Raw genomic sequence first — 26,287 nt, 5'->3', positions numbered from 1 at the left:
CATAGTTATGGGATTTGAGTAATAAATACACAGAGTTACTGAGTTTAAGTAATAAATACACACGTAGTTACAGGATTTGAGTAATAAATGCACACAGAGTTACTGAGTTTAAGGAATAAATACACACGAAGTCTCGGAGTTTAATAAATACACACATAGTTACAGGATTTGAGTAATAAATACACACATAGTTACAGGATTTGAGTAATAAATGCACACAGTTACTGAGTTTAAGTAATAAATACACACATAGTTACAGGATTTGAGTAATAAATACACACATAGTTATAGGATTTGAGTAATAAATGCACGCAGAGTTACTGCGTTTAAGTAATAAATACACACGGAGTTACTGAGTTTAAGTAATAAATACACACGGAGTCACTGAGTTTAAGTAATAAATACACACATAGTTACAGGATTTGCAGTCTCTTTTCCAATGAATGACTTTGTGCCAGTCGTTGCAGTGACGCTCAGTCATATGAATGCAAGTCACTTTATCTCATTTCTAGTATTGAAGAGAAGACCTCAAACAAATATATATTTTCCTAACAATAAATATATAGCACCGTCTTTTTATGTAACTAAGAGCAAGTTTTATATACCCATTGCTGTCAAGTCGATGCTGACTCACAGCGGCCCTGTAAGACAGAGTAGATCTGCTCCCGTGGAGTTTCCAAGGCTGTAATATTTACTGAAGGAGACTACCACATCTTCCTCCTGTAGAGCAGCTGGTGCGTTTGAACTGCCAACCTTTCGGCTAGCAGCCGAGAGCTTTAGCCACTGTGACACCAAAGCTCCTAAGCTTTCTGTTGGAGAGATGATATGTAGTGTGAATTGGTCACATACGTTGTTGTTGCATGCAGTGAATTCCAACTCATGGTGACCCCATGTGACAGTGAAATGCTGCCCCTCAGTGTTTCCTGGGCTATGATCTTTATGGGAGGGGAGAGACATGGCTTTCTCCACTGCTTGTGGTACTGGGAGGTGGGCCGAAGACAGACTCATTGACTTACCTGTGCCTCTAACCTGCTAACAGCCTTGGGGAATGGCCACACTGGCCAAGTGACCACGAAGCTTGCCATTTCCTCCCCGCCGTCACTGTGTGGAATGTCCCTCCCACCCCTGTTCATTTCTCTATCCCCACCACTAGCCTTTCTGTCGCCTGTCCACCCTGGTCTTTACCTTGTCCAGTGCTGGTCTAAGGCCAAGCCAGGGCAGTGTCTGCACTGACCAGAAGGGGTGGACATCCAGGGCACTGACCATGACTCTTCTGGGAGGTTCAAAGTCCTTCAGGAATCTGAGGTTAAGTATATAAAGTAATAGATTTCCTTAAAAAGACATAGAATACGGTTTCAACTAAAGTACACTAAAGAATATATTTAAATGTGTATGTGTCTGTAGTTAAAGACTTCTGAAAGGGTGCAGAAGCATTTTCAGTTAATAACTCAGTTTTTAGACTGATTACATTAAGAAGTCTATGAATATTTTTAACAATTTTGTCTGTGTGCTAGACAAATGGTTCTTGTCAGATTTTGTAAAAATCTAGGAAGTGGCATCACTTTAGCATACTTTTATTTAAATATTGACCCTTTCTCAGGTTTTCCGTATTTTCTTTGGAGTTTTCTAGTCTTAATCAAGTTAAAATATCCCACAAATTCTATAGCTTTAAATACCATACAATTCTGTTTCAGTTTTAGTTCCTTTTCCTCCCAAGCTGTCCCTCTCAGGAGGCAGGTTAAATGTTAGTGATTATGTATTATAGCAAATGGCTGTTACGACTTGTAATACAGAAGTGTGCCAATCAGTTAAGTAATTATTATATTTGTAACACCTAACTTAATTTATTTAATTGCTTTTTTTAGTTTATAGTGACTCACCAAAGTGAATTGGCACCTAAGATTCTGCAGATGACTAAAAATTTCAATTCAAGTAATTATATTTTTACTTAAAGTACTGAGATTAATCAGCATAATTCAACTAATTTTAATCTCAAATTCCAATTATATATTGTAATTTGAAACATAGGAAGTTATTTCTTCAAATAATTATCAACTAGCTAAAACTTAAGATTAACTCAGATTTCTGTGGATTGGTAAGTGAATGACTGAACTCAGCTGGTAGGAAGAACTGTGTCCCACTAGCGGATCGCATTTGTTTTAGAGTGGCAGCTCTGTCACATATGAGGACTGACAAGAACAAAAAAAAAACCCAAACCCATTGCCATCAAGTCAATCCTGACTCATAGTGACCCTACATGGACAGAGCGGAACTGCCCCATAGGATTTCCATGGAGCACCTGGTGGATCCAAACGGCCAACCTTTTGGTTAGCAGCCGAGTTCTTACCCACCGTGCCACCAGGGCTTTGGAAATACTTTATATAAGAGAATTGGAATTCATACTGATTCCTTTATTGCTACTTCCAAAAATTAGTAATTTTACTAATTTAGGGAATCCTGAGTTAACGATGATGAAGATGACTGTACTTCATATTTTATTATCAGTGTAAGTTGACACTATTTTCTTTTTCATGTATAAGCTGTTATGACCACGGCCCACCCACCATGTAACACCCCTCACTAATGTCACTTGAGATGTCCTCCTGCCCCTCTCTTCCGCATCCCCTCCCATCCCCTTTCCAAAGCTCTACCCATCTTTAAGTCACTTTTAAAACATTTATGAAGCACTCGCTGGCCCACCTTGTCACACCTGTAACATTTTTACTCTAACGGCGTTATTGTGGTGTAATTCCTGTGACATACGACCGACTCATTTACAGGGTACTGTTCAGTGCTTTTTTAGCATATCAACTATCACCACAATCAATTTTAGAATATTTCATCACCTCCAAAAGAAACCTCATAAACCTCACACCGCCCCCACCCTGCCAGCCCCAGGCAGCCACTAATCCACTTTCTGTCTCTCTAGATTTTCCCATCCTGGACCTTTCGTATAAATGGAATCATGGTCTTTGGTGCCCGGCTTCCTGCACCTAGCATAGTATTTTCAAGGTTCATCCGTGTTGTAGCACGTATCAGTACTTCTCTCCCTTTTCTAGCCAAATAACATTCCGTTGTAAGACATACCATCTTTTGTTCACCTGTTTGTCAGCTGATGGACATGTAGGTAGTTGCTGCCTTTTGGCTGTTCTGAGTAAAGCTGCTGTGAACATCCGTGCACAAGATTTTTGTGTGGACGTGTGTTTTCTTCCACCTGGGTGTACACCAAGGAGTAGAATTGCTGGGTCAAGTAGTAGCTCTATACTTAACTTCTTGAAAAACTGTCAGACTGTTTTCCAAAGCAGCTGCACCATTTTATATTCCCGCCAGTGTGAGGGGTGATTTCTCCATGTCCTCCTCCGCACGTGTTATTATCTGTCTTTTTTATTACAGCCACCCTATAACATTTTTATTATAACATGTGTAAGGTACATAACATAAAGCCTTTTATTTTAGATATGTTTTCATGTATTTTCTCTCCTTTTACTCTGGAAATTCCTTAAGGGCAGCAACCATATACTGTATTTCTTTGAATCATGAAAGAAATCTTCTAACACATTAGTTGCCCTTAAAAGATTCTCATTGAAAGAGTTTATGTAGGCAGAGTAAACTGGAGAATAATTTATACCATGAACAAAACAAAACTTAATTTCAGCCATTGAAATTAACTATTTCTTTACCTGAATTTTCAGATTAACAGTTCATACTAATTGAATCATTCAAATAATTGCTCAGTTCATCCCTTGATTTTGCCAGGATAAGAACAGCCAATATTAAGGTAATTATTGTTTCATTACAATTCTGGTAATTGTGTCCTTTTAACTAAATTTTCTTTTAAATTTTTATTGTGCTTTAAGTTTACAAATCAAGTCAGTCTCTCACGTAAAAACTTACATACACCTTACTACATACTGTCAGTTACTCTCCCCCTAATGAGACAGCCCGCTCCCTCCCTCCACTCTCTCTTCGTGTCCATTTTGCCAGCTTCTAATCCCCCTACACTCTCATCTCCCCTCCAGGCAGGAGATGCCAACATACTCTCAAGCGTCCACCTGATCCAAGAAGCTCACTCCTCACTGGCATCCCCTTCCAACCCATTGTCCAGTCCAATCCATGTCTGAAGAGCTGGCTTCAGGAATGGTTCCTGTCCTGGGCCAACAGAAGGTCTGGGGGCCATGACCACCGGGGTCCTTCCAGTCTCAGTCAGACCATTAAGTCTGGTCTTTATATGAGAATTTGGGGTCTGCATCCCACTGCTCTCCTGCTCCCTCAGGGGTTCTCTGTTGTGTTCCCTGTCAGGGCAGTCATCGGTTGTAGCCAGGCACCATCTAGTTCTTCTGGTCTCAGGCTGATCTAATCTCTGGTTCATGTGGCCCTTTCTGTCTCTTGGGCTCATAATTACCTTGTGTCCTTGGTGTTCTTCGTTCTCCTTTGATCCAGGTGGGTTGAGACCAATTGATGCATCTTAGATGGCTGCTTGCTAGCATTTAAGATCCCAGATGCCAGTCTTCAAAGTGGGATGCAGAATGTTTTCGTAATAGATTTTATTATGCCAATTGACTTAGATGTCTCCTGAAATCATGGTCCCCAAACCCCTGCCCCTGCTACACTGGCCTTCAAAGCATTCATTAACTAAATATTTTTTAAGGTTCCCATTTATAAAGTCAGGATACCTCTGCTACTTTTAAACAAAAAAATGTTTTATCTATCACATGAAAAAGATTTTCTATAACTAACAGATTATAGTGCTATTTTGGATATTAAAGAAAAAGTACTTAGAATAGCTACGTAGCAACTTGGGGAAGAAGTGTTAGACTGTAAGACTTGGATTTTTTTTAATGTGGGCTTTTCAAAGCAGCAGGTTTATAATCCCCTATGTACACACACACATCTGCCTAAGTCAAGAATGTGAAACTCTGAGAAAATGAATGATGTGAATTTAAGGATGATAAAAATATAGAAATAAGGAGGTGGTCTGATAAGAGAAGCAGGATGTAGCAGGTGAGAAGGTGTCCTACCTGGTGGTCACTTCCCTTCATGAATCATGACAACGCCATCACAGGCCTCGGAGGTACTTTCTCGGATGTTTAGAGAGCTCTGTGTTTTCAAGCTGCTTTTCTTCTTCTTGACTGGGCAAGAGTGTTTTTATTTCCTATAATCTTTGCTCTACTGATTCAAAGTGAATTAATTCAAAATTAAATGATGCAAAAAAAAAAGCCAAGTGCTATTTAGACTTTTTTTTTAAGGTTGACCATTTCTGCCTCCCCAGATCTCTCTCTGACTGTATCCCCTCACTCATTCTCTCACTCATTTACATGCTCTGAGCACCTAGTGAGTGTACGGAACTCGGGGACTCAGAGAGCGTGACAGGAACAAACCCGGAGGGGCATTAGCTCTGCTACCACCAACTCTCGGTCCCCAGACAGCCAGGAAGCTATGGCATATCATACGTCCACCCCAATAAACAGAAGTAGACAATTGAAATATCAGCGAGATATTTTAGACCTTCAGTGTTCTGGCTTAGAACAGCTAGATAACTGAGGCAAACTTTTACATATGTAAATGGAATGTTACCTAAAAACCTAGTAAAGAAAAATAAACAAAACATCAAGCACATAGGAAGAAGGAAGGGCTGAAGATTCAGGGGAAATAAAGGAATAAAAGTAAAAGAATAACAGAGTTCTAAATGCCGAGTTTTTCAGAGAAAATATTAAAAAAAAAAAAAAAAAGTGTATGAGCCAAAAGCAGAGAAAAACTTTATTACAATTGTTTGGTGAAATAGAAGAATAAGTACTCTAGAAGAGAACACGTTCAATGTCACATAAACTAAAAACCCGTTGCCCTTGAGTCAACCTTGACTTATGGCAACTCCTTAGGGCAGAGTAGAACTGCCCCGTAGGGTTCCCAAGGCTGCGATCTTTCCAGGAGCAGGCTGCCAGGCCCTCCTCCCACGGAGCCGCTGGTGGGTTCGAACCACCAGCCTTTCTGTCAGCAGCCAAGCGTTTCAGCCGCTGTGGCACCAGGTCCCCCAGTGTGACAGAGTGACATGGATTCAGGGAAACTGACGTAGCCATGTCTTCTTGGGCCTCCTCCATGCAGCGCAGGTCTGTGTGGCACCTTAACACTCTCTCCCCGATGAAACGAGTGATTTTTAAGATTCCTTTATGTTTTGATTTATGTGGTTTTCGTTTCAGAGTCTAACTGCAATTGAATCAAGCTGGTATTTGCATTGAGGGGGAAAAATGTCTTTTACAACATTCTGGATTCTCTAAAATGCATTTTACTCAGTTTTTTCCCCTTAATTTTTAAACCCATGTGTATTTTAAGGGAAATTTAATCCATATGTCCCTGACTCACTCACACTTAAATCATCACAATGTTGTTTAGTAAAAGCTATTTGATGTCGGAAAAGCCTTATGAGTCTTTTCATAAGTCTTTTTTTTTTCCTCTTTGAATTAGGAAGCTGCTCTGCCAGTCATAAATAGTAAACCCAAAGGGTTCACGTCTCACTTCAAACACAGACTTCGTAAAGTTCTTAGAGACAACATTATCACATGCCCATTTGTTACAAAAGTTAAAATAGTTAAATTTCTAACTCAATTTTTTAAATCTGTTAGAGGTGTAAAGACAAATGAAAGCATTGCCTTGAATATCTTGCCTTTTCCTTTTTTGATTGGTTTTGTAAAGTCTACAAGGCCCTTTTAAAGCCTGCAAATATTTTACTCTATCTATATATTTTTTTATATTTTCATATTTCCAAAAACGTATGACCCTTCCAACTGTGGACTCCAACTGTGGATTCCATAGCCTATAAAAAACTTTTAAGGCACTCCTAGTTGTAACAACAGCCCTGACAATCAAACTAGGTAAAAATATTTAAAAAAGGACATAATTCAACTATGTTTATTAGACATCAACCTTGATTAAAATCAGATAAAACATTCTTTTTTTTTTAATTTTAAGAATAAGCCACCCTTTGTTATACTTCAAGACTTTCACAAGCCACAATGATAAAGCCTATTCTTTCAATATAGTGCTCTAGTAGAAACACATTTTTGTTTTTTACTGTTTTCTTTATATGTAAAATTCCCCATAAAGTAATTCCTGTATAGATTTATAGTCACACTTACTGCCAACCTGAAAACCCAGGGCAATAAAGAATTCAGTAACTTATCAGTAGACTATGTCCCTTCTGTACGTAAGGGTCTAAGCTTTCATATGCCATGATTTTTAAAAAGCATATGAATGAGAATGTTACAGGCATACCTCATTTTATTGTGCTTCACAGATACTGTGTTTTTACAAGTTGAAGGTTTATGGCAATCTTGCATCAAGAAAGTCTATCAGTGCCACGTTTCCAACAGCATGTACTCCATGTCTCTGTGTCACATTTTGGTAATTCTCAAAATATTTCAAACTTTGTCATTATTACTACATCTGTTAGAGTGATCTGTGATCAGTGATCTTTGATGTTACTATTATAATTGTTTTGGGGCGCCTTGAACCATGCCCATATAAGTCAGAGAACTTAGTCAATAAATTTGTGTTCTTACTGCTCCACCAACCATCCATTACCCTGTCTTTCTCTCCCTTTCCTTGGGCCTCCCTATTCCCTGAGACACAACAGTATTGACACTAGGCCAATTTATAGCCCTACAGTGGACTCTAAGTATTCAAGTGAAAGGAAGAGTCACACATTTCTCACTTTAAAGCAAAAGTTAGAAATGATTACGCTTAGTGAGGAAAGCATGTTGAAAGCCAAGATAGGCCAGAAACTAGGCCTCTTGTGCCAGTTAGCCAGGTTGTGAATGCAAAGGAAGAGTTCTTGAAGGAAATTAAAATTGCTACTCCAGTGAAGACATGAGTGATCAGAAAGCAAAACAGCCTTATTGCAGATATGGAGAAAGCTTTAGTGGTCTGCATAGATCAAACCAGCCACAACATTCCCTTAAGCCAAAACTTAATCCAGAGCAAGACCCTAATTCTCTTCAATTCCGTGGAGCTGAAAGAGGTGAGGAAGCTGCAGAAGAAAAGTTTGAAGCTAACAGAGGTTGGTTCATGAGGTTTAAGGAAAGAAGCTATTTTTAGAACATAAAAGTGCGAGGTGAAGCAGCGAGTGCAGATGTAGAAGCTGTGACGCGTTATCCAGAAGGTCCAGCGGAGATAACTGATGAAGGCAGCTACCCTCCCTGGACAACAGACTTTCAGTGCAGGTGGAACAGCCTTATATGACAGAAGACGTCTTCTAGGACTTCTGTGAATGCCTGGCTTCAGAGCTTCAAAGGACAGGTAGACTCTCTCGTTAAGGGCTCATACAGTTGGTGACTTTAAGTTGAAGCCAGCGCTCATTTACCATTCAAAAATCCTAGGGTACTTAAGAATTATGCTAAATTTACTCTGCCTGTGCTCTATAAATGGAACAACAAAGCATGGATGACAGCACATCTGTTTACAGCGTGGTTTACTGAATATTTTAAGCCCACTGTTGAGACCTACTGCTCAGAAGAAAATGATTCCTTTTGAAATATTATTGCTCATTGATAACACACCCAAGAGGTCTGATGGAGATGTAGTAAAACCAAACCAAACCCACTGCTGACTCATAGTGACCCTGTAGGACAGAGTAGAGCTGCCCTGTAGAGTTTCCAAGGCTGTCATCTTTACGGAAGCAGATTGCCGCATCTTTATCCCGTGGGAGCGGCTGGTGGGTTGAAACCTCAGACCTTCTGGTTACCAGCCGAGCATTTTAACCACTGCACCACCAGGACAAGGAGATCAACGTTGTTTTCAGACCTGCTAATACAACATCCATTCTGCAGTCCATGAATCAAGGAGTAATTTTGACTTCCAAGTCTTACTATTTAAGAAGTACGTTTCATAAGGCTATAGATTCCATGGACAGTGATTCCTCCCATGGATCTGGGCAAAGTAAACTGAAAACCTTCTGGAAAAGATTCACCATTCTAGATGCCATTAAGAACATTCATGATTCATGGAAGGAGGTCAAAATATCAACATTAACAGGAGTTTGGAAGAAATTGATTCCAACCCTCATGGATGACTTTGAGGGGTTCAAGACTTCAGTGGAGGAAGTAACTGCAGACGTGGTGGAAAGAGCAAGAGAACTGGAATTAGAAGTGGAGCCTGAAGATGTGATCGCACTGCTGCCATCTCAGGACAAAACTGTAATGGACGAGAAGTTGCTTCTTATGGACGAGCAAAGAAAGTGGTTTCCTGAGATGGAACCTACTCCTGGTGAAGATGCTGTGAACGTTGTTGAAATGACGACAAAGGATTTAGAATATCACGTAAACTTAGTTGATACAGCAGCAGCAGGGTTTGAGAGGATGGACTCCGATTATGAAAGAAGTTCTGCTGCGGTAAAATGCCGTCACACGGCATCGCGTGTTACAGAGGAACCTTCCGTGAAAGTAAGCGTCAATAAACGAAGCAAACTGCACTGTTGTCTTATTTGAAGAAATTACCACAGCCACCCCAACCGTCAGCAACCACCACCCTGATCAGTCAGCAGCCATCAACATTGAGGCAAGAGCCTCAATTAGCAAAAAGATCATGACTCACTGAAGGCTCAGAGGGTGGTTAGGATTTTTAGCAATAACACATTTTTTAATTAAGGTATGTACGTTGTTCTTTTAGATATAATGCTATTGCACACTTAATAGACTACAGGATAGTGTAAACATAACCTTCATATGCACTGGGAAACCAAAAAATTCACGACTCGCTTCATTACGATATTCACTTTATTGTGGTGGACTGGAACCAAATCTGCAACATCTCCGAGGTGTGTCTGTAATCACCTACTGAAAATAATGGTCATCTTGTTTGTCACACTTGGAAAAAAAATTGTGAGATAACCAAACTGTGGTTCCTACTGCCAGATTGTGGGTACGAGCAGCCTGAGATGTGTGTTGTCTTCTCACGGCTGGGCCTCTCAGTGCCCAGTGCTCTCTCTGAACGAGGCTGGCCCTAATCCAAACAGTAGGTGACACACGGTTTTTGCCACTGTTTTGAGAGCAGTGCTGTACAAAGACAAATGAGTTTTTCTGCATACTGAAAATATTTTATTTAATTATTCTATTTCCGTGGCATTGTAGTATGGGGCCAGAGTAGGAGCCTGCAGAAGTACCTAGTCATAGACACTTAACACTAAGAACAAGTATCTCCATGGCAATCAACCTACAAATAGTCATTCCAGCGGAACCCTCTATAGGTGCCGATCATCAGGGCAATAAAAACAAGCCTAGAACTTTTTATCAGTGAAAAGGGGAAAGTCAGACTGAATTTGCTATCTAAATATTGTTCGCCATCTTTTTCCAGATAAAATATTTCAGCAGTTTCATTGATCAGAAAATGGCTGATTCCCTTTTTCCTTTTTTAATTCAAAACTTCTGTTGAATTTTTCTTTCACTCTAAGTCACAAGCAGATAAAACAGGTAAGTACAGCTGCAGTGTTCTTTCATTTCAGTTTGTATATGAAACAGGAACACTTAACAACCAGACATCTAAGGGACCTTGTAAAAAACAGGAAGGTTTCAAAAAGATAAATCTTGCATGTAAGATAGGGCTCTGAGGGTGAGTAACTCCTTGCCAACTGAAGTTTTCTGGGGAAAAAAATGAACTACATAAGTAGTTAAAGAGGTGAGTGTGGACGGGAGAACAGGGCTGGGAGGGTAACTCACATTTATTGACAGAAAACGGTACCACAGGCTGATGACTTTACAACAACTCTGTGAATTCAGTACTGTATCTTAAGATGTGGAGACAGAGGCTGAGAACATTAAGGCACTAAGTCATGACCCCAAACAAGCAGAGATGATCCGAGACTTAGCATCCAGGAAGACCCAGTTTTCTCAGTCTCCATTGTTGGTTCCACTACATTTGTGGTTTTAAAATTTCAGGTTACAACGCATTGGTGGGTTAGGAAGTCAATTCAGGGGGTTGTTACTGGCATTTTTGTAAAAGAAATGAAAGAGAACAGAATAGCTGAAAAAATAAAATGTCAAAATTCATAACACATAATAATGATAAGTATTGTTTCATGAAACTCTTTTTTTAAGTTTGTGTACACCATGAGTCAGATCAACTCGATGGCAACAAACAACAGTGTGGGAGTGATCTTCCCTGGATGGCAACATAAAATGCATTTTTTACTATGAACTAAAGTTAAAAAAAAAGAAAATTTTAAAGCCTGTAAGACTTTTATTTCATCCCATTCGTGATGAAGTCTGTCTTAATCTGATTCAGAGCTGAAAGGACCTACTGGGCCCATATTCCCTGGTACCAGATCCTTAAACCCAGGGTGGGTGTGGTTATCCAAACAAAGCAAATAGTCACTGCATTGCGTAAATCTGCTGCAAAAGACCTCTTTAAAGTGTTAAAAAGCAAAGATGTTACTTTGAAGGATCTGACCCAAGCTGTGGTATTTTCAATAGCCTCATACACATGTGAAAGCCGGACAGTGAATAAGGAAGACCGAAGAAGCACTGACACCTTTGAATTGTGGTGTTAGCGAAGAATATTAACTACACATGCACTGCCAAAAGAATGAATAAATCTGTCTGGGAAGACGTACAGCCAGAATGCTCCTTAGAAGCAAGGATGGAGAGACTTCATCTCACGTACTTTGGACATGTTATCAGGAGGGACCAGTCCCTGGAGAAGGACATCAGGCTTGGTAGAGAACAGGGTCAGCAAAAAAGAGGAAGTCCCTCAATGAGAGGGACTGACACAGTGGCTGCAGCAGTGGGCTCAGGCATAGCAATGATTGTGAGGATGGAGCAGGACCGGGCAGTGTCTCATTCCGTGGTACCTAGGGCTGCTATGAGTCGAAGCGGACTCGACGGCACCTAACAACAACCACGTATTTAAAATAAGTAGAAGTTACCCAGGGTTATAAAGACGTGGAAGTTGTCGCAGAAGCATCACCTGCCGAAACGTCGCCTTCGGTGGAGCTGCAGCAGTTCTCAGGCAGTTGGGCAGGAGCACAGGCAGGGAGTCACTAGCTGACACTGCTTAGGTGCCATCGGAAGCTGGATTCCATCCTCGAGGTCACAGGGAGACAACGAAGGATTGTAAGCATGACAGCGATAAGCTCAGGTTTATATTTTTTATAAAGTCACTGTGACCCTTGTGTGGAGTATGGTTTTGGGATGCCTAGACTTGAATTCAGAGGGCATGACAGAAAGCTGCTGTTGTTGAAGTCCAAGCAAGAAGTGATGAAAGCCTGAACTCAACGGCAGTGGCAGGGAACGGAGAAGGAGACAGCTTCAGACCCCCTGGGAAGGGAGCAGTGTGTGGAGGACTGTGAGAATTGTCTGGTTTTGAGGAAGTAAGAATGAGGGCAATCTGGCCTGGAAGAAGTGGTACAGACACTATTAACTGGGTTTGGGAATGTGGAGATGCAGGGTCTTAGAAGAGAGAGAAATAAAGGTGATTGGTCCAGCTTGGTCTGCTGGATAGATGAAATTTTCAAAAAGATGTAAAGATTTGAAATTTGAGAACCAAGTTGAGGATGAAGTTCACAATTAAAACTACTGAGATCAACCAAGGAGAGTGAGGATACGTTGAGAAAAGAGCAGCAGGCCAAATTTAGATCGCTCCCGTGTGGAACAGCAAGGTCTAAAGGGCAGTCAGGGAAGGAGAGCCCAACCAGTGTACCAAGGAGGAAGCCAAGGCTGGCGCCAAAGAGAAGACAGTGTGCTCTAGAAGGCAAGGGCTAGAATTTTCCAACACAGATATTTTGAAAGATGCTATTGAGGGACAAAAAAGTCAGTAGTTAAATGTGTTTGGAAAATTCTCAGTTTAAAAAAATGTTACACAGGTTTTTGTTGTTAATTGATGGAATTTTCCAAGCCTTTAATATATATATTTTTTAATATAGTGATTACATGAATTAATGTGTATTTCCCAAACATATCGGCCTAAGTAGATAATGGGGGTGAAGCCAAAAGAAGCAACAAGGAATAAGGAAGTAAAGGAGAGGAACTGCTATCTAGAAGCTTAACAAAGAAGACAGACCAAGTGAGACAGTAGCTAGGGGGGCGGGGCGGCTAGGACCGGGAGCACAGGTAGAGAGAGTAACTGGCTTTGGCAGGAGGAAAGATACATATTCAGAAAATAGAGAAGAGGAGTATCAGTGCAGATGCAGAAAAACCTTTAGATACAGGAAGACATCAAGATAGATGGCAAAATTTCATTTTTCATCAAAATAGAAATTCTTCACTTATTATGCAGTCAGGATGGATAAATGTGCCTATGTGAATTTCTCTAGGAAGGGGCCATCCATTTAACCATCTTTTCAAAGGGATGTGTGACCCCCCCCCCCAAAAGGGTAACCCCCCTGCTGCACACGGTAAAACCCAAGCTCTAATCCTTTGATTCCTTAACCTAAGATGTCTGGCAGTCAAGGCCGTGGGTGCCTCTCAGCTTCGTCGCACACTGCCGTCTTCACACACCCTCATCTCGGGCCAAAATGGTGTACCCCCCATTTGCCCTGCGTCTGTGTGTCTGCTCAGACTCCCTCCCCTGTGCACCATCCTTCACAGCTCCCCTCAGACACCACTGCCCCATCCTGCCCCAGCTGTACCTCCCCCCAAAAAGGCTGGAAACCTTCACTGTTCCGGGAATACCTGTAGAATTTTCTCTGTCCCTCTCTCACTGGGAGGCAGTATGCTTAAGGTTAAGTGCCATGGCTTTCAAGTAAGGTAACCAGGTTTGAACCCTGTCTCTACCATTTACCAGTTGTACGGCCTTTGCTAAATTACTCTACTACACAGAGTCTCAGTTTTCCCATCTGTGAAACAGAGATGGAAAAAGTACCTGCCTCCTAGTGTTGCCTTGAGGAATACTGTTGTTGATGGGTGCCGTCGAATGGATTCCCACTCACAGAGCCCCCAAGTGACAGCACAGAACTGCCCCGTAGGGCTTCCTAGGCTGCAGTCTTTACAGGAGCGGATTGCCAGGTCTTTCTCCTACGGAGCTGCTGGGTGGGTTCGAACCTTTAGGGTAGCAGCCGAGTACTTAACTGTTTGTGCCGCCAGGGCTCCTTGTTGTAAGGCATAAATGAGATTAATTTATTTACAGGGGTTTACACAATGCTTAGCTAAACACTTTCTCCCTTGTGGCATAATTACTAATGTATATTTCTTACTGTAATGCTGTACGGTAAACTCCTTGTGGGTGAAATCCACGTCTTATGTACCACACTGTATCCTCTCTTAGTGCCTATAACAATACACTACACATTGGATGATTTAGTAGACTGCATGCATGAATGAATGAATGCTGAGTTAAATTACCATTTAATTTACAAAAAGGGATCAACTCACACAATAGGAAAAATAATAGTAGTTGTAAATTACACCACTTAAAAAAATAGTAGTAGGCCTATGATACACTGAAGTGACCAATCACATTGCAGCTCTCACTGGTTTTCAGTATATTTCTGTTTCCTCGAAAATGTAGTGTCTTCAGAAATATTTTTATGGAACAATTGGAAATCGATTCCAGAAAAATATAAAAGTTGTAATGTGTTATTTTAATGGGCTTTAGGCTATGACATAAATTTAACAATGGTATGTATCATTTTCTATATTCAGTTCCATAAACACACATGGCATACTACATGTGTTATCAAGTAGCCATGCCAAATGGGAAAAACAGACTTATAAAGACATATATTCAACATATCGTATGTACCGCAAGAACGATGTGCCGAGGAAGCAGTGCGAACAGAGAGGCAAGACACCCAGTCCAGCCTACCAGTACAAGGCCGACCTGACCCACCAGCAGGTCTCAGTCATACCCTCCAGTTTGGTCACTCAGCATCTAGCGCAGTGGGGTTGGCTCTTCTAGGTCATTCAGCGATACCCTGGTGCCGTGGAAGAGGACATACCCTTCCAGAGTAAGAAGTGTGCTCCATCGTTGAACTGACTGTGATGGAACTAGACACACAAATCTTGACTGGCTCACCTGTTGAATCAAAAGGCAGAGAAAATTACCACACAGCATATTAAAACTATCACTGTTTTTGCAGTATATTTTTGCTGGAAAAAAAATTCAGTGATATTCCGCTTAGAATATATAGGCTTTGTAAGCTTTTTCTTCTATAAGATCATTCTTTGCCTTTGAGGAAAATGTGCTGGTTTTTGTTTCTTTTTCAACATGTAGGATGATCAGTTCTACAAATAAAGTGAAAACAAATGGTGGATTAAAGTCAAGGTTTATTAGATTGTCTATCAATACTTTTAAAATTGTATATTATAAACACATTAAATACAATGAGATTTTAGATAATATTAGTGTAAAAATATTTTGCCCTGATACGACAGACCTTATGTTAAACGCGGTGTTCAGTTGCTCCTTTAAAGGGGTTCCACTCTGTGTGTGTCTGTTGCTGACTGCGGTAAACTCAGTCTTTCCAGAGGCAGGTGTACTCAGGTCTGAAAAGACTAACGTGCGTTCGTAGGCACCTGTTTCCTTTGGGGAGGGGCAGGAAGTCTTTGCTGTATAATAATAATCTGAGGAACCCCGTGCCCTTGGGGATGACTGGCTACTGTACACCTCAGTTTAGGGACCAATTATCCATACTCGCGAGGCCACCCAGCAACATAACAGGCTGTTTGGTGGGCACAGTGGGCCTGTGCAAAATGTGGGTTTATAGAGTGCTTATGATGGGTAGCTTCGTGTGTATGTGTGTGCACATGTGTGCATGTACGTGTTCATGCATGCCCGTGTGCGTGTGTTAGGGAGGCAGCAGTGCTGGAAACTAACCTCATGGCCCTGGAATTATGTCTTTTACTAGCTGTTCAGCAGCCAGGTCTATGAGTCGGAATCAGCTTCATGGCAATAGGTTATGGCTTATTAGTCATTCAAGTCTCCTTTTCCTGATTCAAGCAAAAACATTCTGTGACTTTTCATGTGAGAAGAGTTTTGAGATTTCAGAGGGTAGTTGTTGTGCAAATGTATTGGCCGATAGTCCACACTCTGTGTCTGCAGAACACAGTCACTGTCTGGAGATTGTCTTACCAGGATGTCTTCTTCCCTGAGGCCTTTCAAACACCTGAAGCCCAGGGACCTAGCCTGGATAATTTAAATCTACCATCTTTTGCATTATTTTTTCCCCTAACTTACCTCCCAGGTATGCACACAAACACCTCCATTTTCTTAATGCCTACAGCTTTCCTTGAATTCACATCGAAGCTCTAACTTTCTCATATTCTCCATTAATTTAAGATGTTTTGAGATTAAAGCATTTTAGTCTTTTAACTCTGTGAGGAGAGGTTATCTTTCAGTTGATAGTACCATACTTAAAAATAGCCTAAATCCAAAGCAGAGATTAAAAAAAACCACTGCCATCAAGTCGATTCAGACTCATAGCAATCCTATCTATAGGACAGAGTAGAACTGCCCCATAGAGTTTCCAAGGAGTGACTGGTGGATTTGAACTGCTGACCTTTTGGTTAGCAGCCATAGCACTTAACCACTACGCCACCAGGGTTTCCAGGGCAGAGACAGAAGTTTTAAATATGTTCCTAGATTATACAAATAATTGTAAAAATTTCCTCCTTTATTATATTTTTGTTTTAAATTGTTTTAGTGATATCCTTTTTCACTAAACACAGTATTTCTGAGTAAATTTATTTCTTTAAAGTCAGGATTTTAAGTTTAATAGTTTTACCAAGATTAGTCAATGTTCATTATCCCATAATGAGTCTACTACATGGAGCAAAAACAAACTGAAGGTATGATTTCAAAGCCTTTGAGGTGCAGACATCCATACAGTTAATAAAATTTTTATTAATATCAAACTAAGTGTAGAAAATATTCCAGTCATTCTAAAATACACTGTAATTCCGTGTACACTAAATACAGTTTTTGTCCATTGGAAATCATCAAATAATTGTAACAATTGCAATTATAATTAAACTTCAACTCTTTGTCCCCATAAATGTTCTTTGCTAAGCCTTTTTTTTTTTTTTTTAAGCTTTCATATAATAATTACATTGGGACTTGTAAGGAAATTTAGCATCTCTTTCAGTTATCTAGTGCTGCAATAGCAGAAATACCACAAATGGGGGCTTTAACAAACAGAAATTTATTTTCTCACAGTTTAGGAGGCTAGAAGTCCGAATCTCTGAGCACCGGCTCAAGGGGAAGGCTTTCTCTCTGTGTCGGCTCTGGAGGAAGGTCCTTGTCTCTTCAGCTTCTGCCTCCTGGTTCATTGGAGATCTCCATGTCTCTTGGCATCTATCTTACCCTATCTCTCTTCTACTGGCTTGCTTGTTTAATCTCTTTTATATCTCAAAAAAGATTGACTCAAAACACAGGCTATACTAATCCTGCCTCATTAACATAACAAATACAACCCATTTCCTGATGGGGGACTGCCCCATAGGGTTTCCAAGCAGCTGACCTTTCAGTTAGCAGCCATAACTCTTAACCACTGCGCTACCAGGGAACTGCAGGCATGGAGGATAGGATTTAGGATTGACAGTACATATTTGGGGGGACATAATTCAGTCCATAACAGCATTGCTTCACAACTGAATTGCCATAATTGCTTTTTAGTCACCGGAATACTATTAATCTCTCCAAAATTGTTAAGTTTTGCCATCTGAGAAAAAGAAAAGCAGCTTCCGACTTTTGGGAAGTGGCCTGACACTTACAAATAGGCCTGAGTATTGTTAGCAGCTAGCCCGGTGCCCCAGCCAGACCACACCGCTCTCTTGCTCCAGGGAACAACCTCGGAACATCCACATTGGGTAAGGTCACCTGATGGTTTGGGACAAAAAAAAACAGCACACCTTCATAATCAGATCTAAGCACAGACAAAAACAAGGTCACCCCCTCACTGGCTGATCCAAGCAACTGCTGCTTCTTTGCCTGTTACACTTTCCCCTGGGAATCCACTCAAAGCCAACAAGTAGTCTTCCTGCCCTTAGGTAAGATTAAGATACCCAGTTAAAAAATTATCCCACGTCTAGCAGAGCCCAACCCACAGCAAAGCCCTGCTTCAAGGGACCCCTCCACAAAATCACCTAGCCAAAGCCAGATCTACAAGTCCTGTTCGACACCCTGTTTCTGAGACACCCATGGTCTTCCTTCTCCCTTGCTGCTGGGAGTTCTAGGTCCAACTTGTTCCACTTCTCCTGTGTTTCTGGTGGTCTTTAGCCAAGGGCATCGACATATCCATAGCCCAATGTGTGTGAACACTGGACTCTCAGCTAAGTAAAAATGTAAGAGCGTTTTGTAAACTGTAGCTTTCGTATTAAAATGTCAGTGTATTGTTATTCCGGTTTCTATACTTGGAATTTCGATTTTCAGCAGACCCGTCCAAATCCACATGTATTTTTTTCTAACATTCTGCTTTTAAGATATATTTGATGAATAGTTTCCTTCTCAAATACAAAACATATGTACTTTCTACTCTAGGTCCACAGAGGGGTTTATCATCTCAATAAAGACCCCATGGCTCCAACCAGAAGTCCCTTCTTTTACAGATTCCTTTTATGATGCTTGGGTGATCTTTGTTCTAGTTCAGATTTTAAATTAGCATTTAAATTAATGGACAATAATATTCCTATCCTTTTTCCAAAAATATTCCTTCCTATCCTTTTTTCAAAAATAGTAACGGATCAATGTTTTTTAAACATCATCTCACCAATTTTAAAAGGTAGGTGACATTCATTTTTCTTTTAATTACCACTTCAGATGGTGGAATTCTTAACTATTGCAGTGAGAATCCATGCACTGGAAGAAGGTTTTGTCCCATCCGTTTGTGTAACTGCCCTTCAATATCCTTTACTTCTCTGTGTGCTGCGGAAGCTATTATAATTCTCCCTTTTATTGTAACAGCAGTGATTGGAATGAATATATTTACACTCAGTGTCCAACTCACTACACCAAGGAAGCTCAGGAGGTTAGACTTAGAGCTCCTCCGTTGTCTTCCAGAACAGGGTCAGCAAGATCACTGCCTCCGTAGCATCCAAGATGCTGCTCTTTTTTTTTTTTAACTATTTTTATGTGGAACGGTACCCAGGAGTTCCAAATGACCACGTACCATATGGAAGATCTGCCAATTTGTGACTGTGCCTTATGTAAACATTTTAATATGGGATCCCTAAAATCCAGAGGCTCCCCCAAAGGGGATTAAAGCCTAATCCCCCCTCTTGCTGTGGTGGATTCACTCCTATTCGCTCCGCGCCTAATTTGTTCCCCGAGGCTGCAGACTCAGTGCCCCTAAATGTGCTCTGGAAGTGTAAGTCCTAACTGGAGATTTCCAGAGGACCAGAGTAAAGATGTCACTATTAGGGCTGAATATTTGCTGAGGTGGCTTTCTTAAAGACGGACCGATTCGAAGCCCTTTTATAAACTCCCGGAAAGTCTGGATGCTTTGGAAGGAAACTGCAGTCGAATCTAAAGGAAGGGCACTGTCCTTTCAGAAACGCGGAGAACTGAGTTGAGAAAATGTGTTTCCCCTTAAAAGTTCACAGAACTAGGTACTTAAAATTCGTAATATATTTCAGTAAATCGGCATGTATGGTTTTGATAATTTTTTTTTTTTTTTTTTGCAATTTTCCCAATTTAATTGTTTGGAGATGTTGAATTACTTTTTAGAGAAGGAAGCCACCGCCATCTTTAATGATTTTGACCCTTCTTGGTTTCGGAATGGCCGAAGCCCTTATTAAAGGAGGAATAATTAGCCCTGCGTGTTTCGAATGAAGATTTTGCTGAGGTCGTGGCACCACCCAGGGATGTCTGAAACGACACTTTGTTCCCGATGCAATCACACCTTCCTTCTCACCCAGTCACAAGCCGACCACAGGGATTTCTTCAGAAGGGGAATTAAAAAAAAAAAAAAACTGGCATCCAGAGAGGCGGCCCGGAGGCTGAAGGGTTAAGGGAGCGGCTGGAACCGGCCTTGGCGGTGGGGGGCGCGGAGGAGGCGCCGCGAGCGCGCGCACAGACCCTCCAATAAACACAAAGGAGGGCCTGGGGAATAGAAACCCAAATCCACTTGTAATCGTACAAGAGATTCGGGCATAATTACTTGAGCAACCTAGATTAAGATTGATGAGCCTTTAAAGTGGCGCTTCAGATCGACCGCCTGCCCTTTGGAAAGGGAAGCCTTTCCGGGCCGCGGTGGTCTCGATCCGCGGGGCTCCGGCCGGCGGGGCCTGGCCCAGCGCCTCTGGGGGACAGAGAGCCCCGGGGTCAGAGACAGGGCTTTAGTACGTGCTGTCGGGCCTGGAAAGCTGACACTGACACCACTCGCTTCCCGTCCACTTCCTCTGAGCGCGGCGAAGCAGGCCGATCCCTTCTCGGCCCAGCCTTGAGCAGGGCGGCTGCAGACATGGGGCGCCTGGCACCCCGCAAACGCCGCCCTGCGCCGGCCAGTGTGGTCCCAGCTGGGGAGAGCGTCCGCAGGGGACCTGATTTACTGCCCCTCCAGCTGTTACTGTGACTCGTTTTGCTATTTGGATCCGGGCGGGGGGTGTGGAAGGGAAGCCAGTGCGCCCTGGCTACGGAAAGATGGATACGTGGGGGCTCGTTTCCACGCCCAAGACCGCGAAAGCCGCCTCTCCTTCAGGGACCTTCACCGGCAGTTAAGTCATCCCTGTCTGAATTAAAATTCTAAGCCGTGCGGTGTCTCGCCCTGAGTTAGAAGCCAGCCCTGCACTTCCGAGTGGGCATCCTTTCCACACACCGTTCCTCGAAGCTTTAGCTTCTCGTTTTTCCAGAGTTGAGAAGCAGCACTTTGCGGGTGCTTTTCTGAGAATCGTTTTGTGCCTGCCTTACTTTCTCATCACTTTTGACGTATTCTGTTTTAACACTGGAATTGAAGAATGCGTTAATGATTTATTCTCCGTGAGAAAATCGCTGCTGAGAATTTCGTTCTTTTCTCCGTAAGAAATGTAATGTCCACTCGCGCGCCTTAAAAACTGGATATTAAGTTAATCTCTCTGCAAGATGCAAACCCGTTAGCTCAGTGGAATGCGTACATTTAGATCAGTTTCCTCTTGGTCTCCTCTCTGCTGTCCCTGGGGAACGCTGCTGCCGAGGGGAATGGCTTTACAGGCTAGTGGGTCTTTGGGGAGCAGGCTGGACGCCTAGGGCCCCTCAGAAAGCCCGTGTGCTCAGTGGAAAATCCGGGCCTTATCGACTTGGCTCTGCACTTCTAAGTTGTTAATGACGGTGCCTCACTGACTGCGTAGGGTTTCTAGGCGGAGGTTGAAAACTCGCTTGCTAAGGGTCACTTGCCGGGTATCCTGACCTCTCGGGTGTTCATATACTTATTTATCTGCAGCCGCCTTAGAAGATAATCTGTAAAAGCCAAGCCGACCTTATCTCACACGAAGAGAGCTTGCCGCATAAATAGGCATCATCGTTATTGAGGGTATCTTTAAAAATAAAAACAGTGGTACCGTTCCGGGGGGAGCGGGAGCACCGCCAGCCCGGCCTGACGCCTGCCCTTGTCTTGCAGGCCCCGTGGTTCTTAGCACCCCTGCCCAGCTCATCGCTCCGGTGGTGGTGGCCAAGGGGACGCTCTCCATCACCACGACAGAAATCTACTTCGAAGTAGATGAGGACGACCCTGCCTTCAAGAAGATCGACGCGAAAGTGAGTTAAAGTGACCAGCTGTACAGTGCTGGTGGGTTGGTGGTGGGAAGAGGTTTTCAGTGTTCCTTGGTTTTAAATGACAGTGGGGGAGGGGAGCATATTCTCGTTCTTTCCCAAAATAGATGGAATGAAATAACACATGCCTTCTTTTCCGGAATTGAAGAACGCATTAATGAATTTAAATCCTCTATCGCCGGGGCTTGCGAGGTTAACAGCCTTTCTCTGGATGCCTTTGTGTGCATTGGGGCAGATTTGGTTGTTAAGCGATTTTTCCTCAGCCCCTAGGGTACCGCATCTCAGCTCTGTGAGAAGAGGGTCCGGGAAGGGTCTTAGGAAATTTCTCATTAAGAGCAATTTTAATGCCCAAAAGTGTGGATTGCAATGTGAATTATTATTCCTTGAAAGCTTATAAATTGGGGGGAGCCATTTAGATATAAATTTATCTCCATTATTAAATCCATTTTTCATCTCCTGAAATAAGACTGGGCTTTACATGTGGATTTAAGAGGAAGAGAAACTGATTTTCTGAAAAACTTTTATTTAAATGGTGTGTATACAGCATGTACTAGCAATCAGACATGTAAAGGCTGTGTTCTTTGTTGGGTGCAACGTCAGAAAGTACGTGTTTGCACCGTTTGAAATGCCTGAAGGTTTATTTATTAAGTCTTTGCGTTCAGCACCTGAGCCTGAGAGCAACTCTGTACTGCAGCACTTTCTTCCGGATCAGTTTTATTCGTGTTTTAACTTTTATGTTACCTGCTGTTCCTAGCTTTTTCCTTGGATTAAGAATTCGAGAGGCTAAGTGTCATGCTGGATACCCTAGCATCGCTTTGCAGAGAATCTCCTTTTAGGTGTTTTCCAAAGGCAGTCATTCTAGAATAGTCAAATAGTGTTCTTTTTAACATAGATCCAGAACTTTATTTTCCTGTTTAATTTATATACATACAATACAGTACTATAAAAGAGTATTGGCAGAATAGCAATTGAAATTCTAAAACCACCTCCTAAACTAACTGACTTAAGGCCCATGGGTGATTAGCCTTTCAGCACTTGTTGACTATTAAAATACTTCCATGGAGAGTCTATGGCCTCTTTGACTCCAAAAGAATTGAATTTAATAAATGAGAGTTTGAATTATTCGACTTTAAATAATTAAAACAGTTTGTCTTTATGCTTTTATCATCGGCTTGTCTAGGAAGTGAAAGGGAATTTGGAATTTCTCGTTGATTTTTTCTTCTCCTGGGACCCTTACTGCGTAAAATAAGGTTTGCCATCAGATAGGTCAGAAACGATTTTCATTTTATTAGTATTATTAGTTTTCATGTACAAATTGCAAAACTTTCATTTTGACTTTAAGTTTGTTTTCTTCAGGAGTAAGGCTGGTTTTTAACTCAGTCATCTCCAGGGTCATGATAGATTTTTCCTTACATCATCAACAACGCTTCAGAAATACTAACCCCGAGGAACCCTGTCAGTTCTGGGAAGCAATAGTCTTATAAGAAATTGCGGGGTGAGAACCAAAGAGCAGATCACTGGCTTTTGTAGCTACACAAAAAGAGCTTCTCTGCAGAGTTTTAAGTTAAGGTTTTAGTTTTTAGTGATTTCATTAGCATATTTCTCAAAATGGTTAAAATATCAAGTGGGTTCCATTTTTCAAAATAAAGCTTTATATCTTTTGATAGAAAAACAACTTAAAGTGAGACACAACTTTTATTTCACTTCATTTATTAGCTTCTAATTAAATAAAAACCAGCAACAGAAATTAAAAATCGAAATCACAAAAGTAATTATCCAGTGTATTTCAAGTGCATTTTTCAAATATATATTTCAGATATTCAAGCGTTATTATATAAGCTGAATTCAAATTTCTTTGAATATATTTAAATAACATTTCAAGTATATTTATGGAATGTTAGAAATAGAACAAGCAATATATTTGAAACAAAATGTAAACTCTTCTTTTATGTTCAGACACTTTCGAAGACAGATAAAAGTACCAGAAGGAAAAATCTGCCTTTAAATGGTACTTTTTTTAGTGGAAAATGTCTGCAAGTCGCCAAAACGGCAATGTAAGCTCTGTTCACCACATCACAAAACACCGACATCCACATTTTCAAAGACAATGTGAGCTCACAATATTTGTTACAAACCAAAATATACATTACGCGTTCCTTTAGCTGGCGTACCCGCATCGCGCTGACTCACAGCCAGACCGACCTAGGGCCCAAGACCGCGGTGATCCTTGGAGAGAGAGGCAGTGCTCACCGCGGTCTTGCCAGGCAGCTGGGCTGTGTCCCGCGGTTACTGTGGACGTTTCTCCGGAGCTAGGAAGTCGGTGGTAAAGAAGTCTTCTAATACTTGTGGGTTTGGGTTTTTCTCCCTCCGCTCCCGCCGCCGCTTTCCCCCCCTTGGAGGGGTGGCTGAGATGATGGCGAAGCCTGGCGTCCTTCCTTTTCAAGGAAGAGATCCTTTGCACTGTCAAGGACAAGAGTAGCTGGGAGTGCAACAGGAAGTTCCAACGTAATCGGCACGCCGAGCGGAGTCCTCGCGTCGAGTCGCGATCAAATCGGCCTCTAAAGTTTTTCCAAACTTTTCGGGTTGGTGAGGATCTCCCGCGCCAGGCGCCACGTCTGCTTGGCGGCGTTCTCCAGCGCCGAGTGCGGTTTGCCCTGAAACAGGTCTAGGTTGGGGAGGAAGTAGTGGGGACAGCGGCGACACTGCAGGCAGGAGATGAGTTGCAGCAGGATACCGTTCAGCCTGTCCCCCAGGCACGACTCGTCCCAGTCCGACTCGCGCGGGTGCTTCTCGCACTCGTAGGAGACCAGCGTCTTCATGTGGTAATTGTTGAGGGGCTGGCCCGGCAGCTCCAGGTGCCGATCGCGCAGGGTCTTGAGGATGGACAGGCATTTCTTCCGGCAGCCCCCCATCTGCAGTCTGTTCTCGGCCTCCGCGAACTGCAACACCCAAGCGTCGCTCTCGGCCGAGCTCTGCTTGCCGGCCAGGGAGTGGCACTCCTTGGACAAGAGGTTGAAGCCCTCCGCCTTGACCTCGGCCACGCGGTTGGGGCCCGGCCAGGGGATGTGGGGCAGCGGCCAGTGGGCCGCGCTGCGCGGCCAGATCCCCGTGCACTTGAACGCCGGGGTGATCTGCACCACGTACCGATCGCGGATCCGCAGTTTGACTTCGCTCGTGTCCGCCACCATCTTCACCACGTCCCGGTAGCTGCATTTGTCCACCGCCTGGGCCACCAGCGTCTGGAAGCGGGAGCGGATCTTGCGCGCAGAGAGGTAGCCGGAGGCGGTGATGAACTCCACCCAGAGGGACATGCTCCGCTTGCGCCCGTCGCTCAGCTTGAGCACCGCGCAGCCGGGCAGCGAGCCGTCGTCCACGAAGTTGAACACCCCCATCTGGTTGAGGTAAAGCACCACCTCGAACTCGGTGGGCGAGATGACCTCGAGGCCCTCGTAGCGGTTGTCCATCTCGTTGAGAGAGCTGATGAAGCGGGGCTCCTGGACCTCCACCTCCTTCAGGACGTCCGACACTACTTTGCACACTTCCCGGATGGTTTTGGCGATGGCCGCTTTCCGGGCCTGGCACTTCTCGTTGTAGTATTTGTTCAGATGGTAGACCAGCTTGGCCTGCGCCGCGATCATGTTGGGGCAGAGATCCGGGTTGTACACCGGAGTCTCGCAGTAGGCCGTGGGATCCAACGCGGCTGCTAGCACAGGAACCAAATGCGGGGGAACCGGGCCGCCGCGAGCGCTCGGAACGGCGCACGGCTCTCCGCGGGCGGCGGGCCCGGCCTCGGGTCTCAGAGCCCCGCCGGTATTAGAGTGAAAGATCGTGCTCCCCTCCGTCTGGCTCTCCTCCTCTCTGAAAGAATCCCGGGGGGGAGAGAAACGGATGGAGAGATCACCTTCTCAGTAACGAAAACCAAAGTTGCTCCGAGACACAGACCAGCTCCTCCCGCGGTCAAAACAAGCACCTCTCTGCGTCTTTATTTACGCTTCCCTGTAATCATGGTGTGTGCAGGACTGGCCATCGGCCGGGGGGAAACTGTGCAGGGTGTGTGTCGGGGTGAGCGTGCTGGGTGTGTATATGTCAGGAGAAGCCTCTGTGGGTTTGCCTAAGAGCCCAGATGCACTCGTGTGGAAATTATAAAGGCAGGGCCAGGCAGGCGGGCGGCCAATCGCCACTGGGCTCGTCACGACGGCCGCCTTCAGCTCGAACTCGGCTAATTAATCCCCCTCACCGAGGTGGGCACGCAAACTAAAGGTAGGAGGCTGCTGCCGGCAGAAAACCACCGAGGCCACCTAGACAGACTTGGAAATCAAGAGAAATCGCTCAGCTTTGGGATTACTTGAAGCATATTGACGTTTTGAAAAGACTTGGCAAATCCCTTCTCTTCTATGCTGAAACCCTTGGTTGTCTTTTTTTAACGCTGAAATGCAAATACAGGCGGATTCGTGGTCCTCCACCAGTTAGGGACCTAGACGGGGCTTTCTAAGACAAAGTCACTAACTTGGATTTAGAGTGAGGTAATTAATGTCCTCTAATCCTGGAGGTCTTTTTAAATGCAGGGTGGAAGTTTGCGTTCTTGTGTAGATTATGGCACATGGCCACGACGTGACTTTAGATAGAA

At 43.1% G+C, this 26,287-nt stretch overlaps 2 protein-coding genes across 6 annotated transcripts in view; one reads left to right on the top strand and one right to left on the bottom strand.

Annotated features, from left to right (window-relative positions):
- NBEA (neurobeachin) overlaps nucleotides 1–26,287 on the top strand; it is a 914,947-nt gene that overhangs the window by 619,303 nt on the left and 269,357 nt on the right. For all 5 annotated transcript variants that reach the window (XM_064269920.1, XM_064269919.1, XM_064269917.1 and 2 more), the window contains one exon: nucleotides 21,509–21,645. In XM_064269920.1, coding sequence (XP_064125990.1) covers nucleotides 21,509–21,645 — 137 coding nt within the window. The remainder of the gene's footprint in view (nucleotides 1–21,508; nucleotides 21,646–26,287) is intronic.
- Nucleotides 24,219–25,298, bottom strand: MAB21L1 (mab-21 like 1). The gene has a single exon (XM_010589361.1). It carries the CDS (start codon nucleotides 25,296–25,298, stop codon nucleotides 24,219–24,221), a length of 1,080 nt encoding a protein of 359 aa, XP_010587663.1.

The sequence above is a fragment of the Loxodonta africana genome, chromosome 17, assembly GCF_030014295.1.
Source record: "Loxodonta africana isolate mLoxAfr1 chromosome 17, mLoxAfr1.hap2, whole genome shotgun sequence".
Lineage (NCBI taxonomy): Eukaryota > Metazoa > Chordata > Mammalia > Proboscidea > Elephantidae > Loxodonta > Loxodonta africana.
Note: the sequence above shows the minus strand (reverse complement) of the source record. Positions and strands in the feature narration are given on the sequence as shown.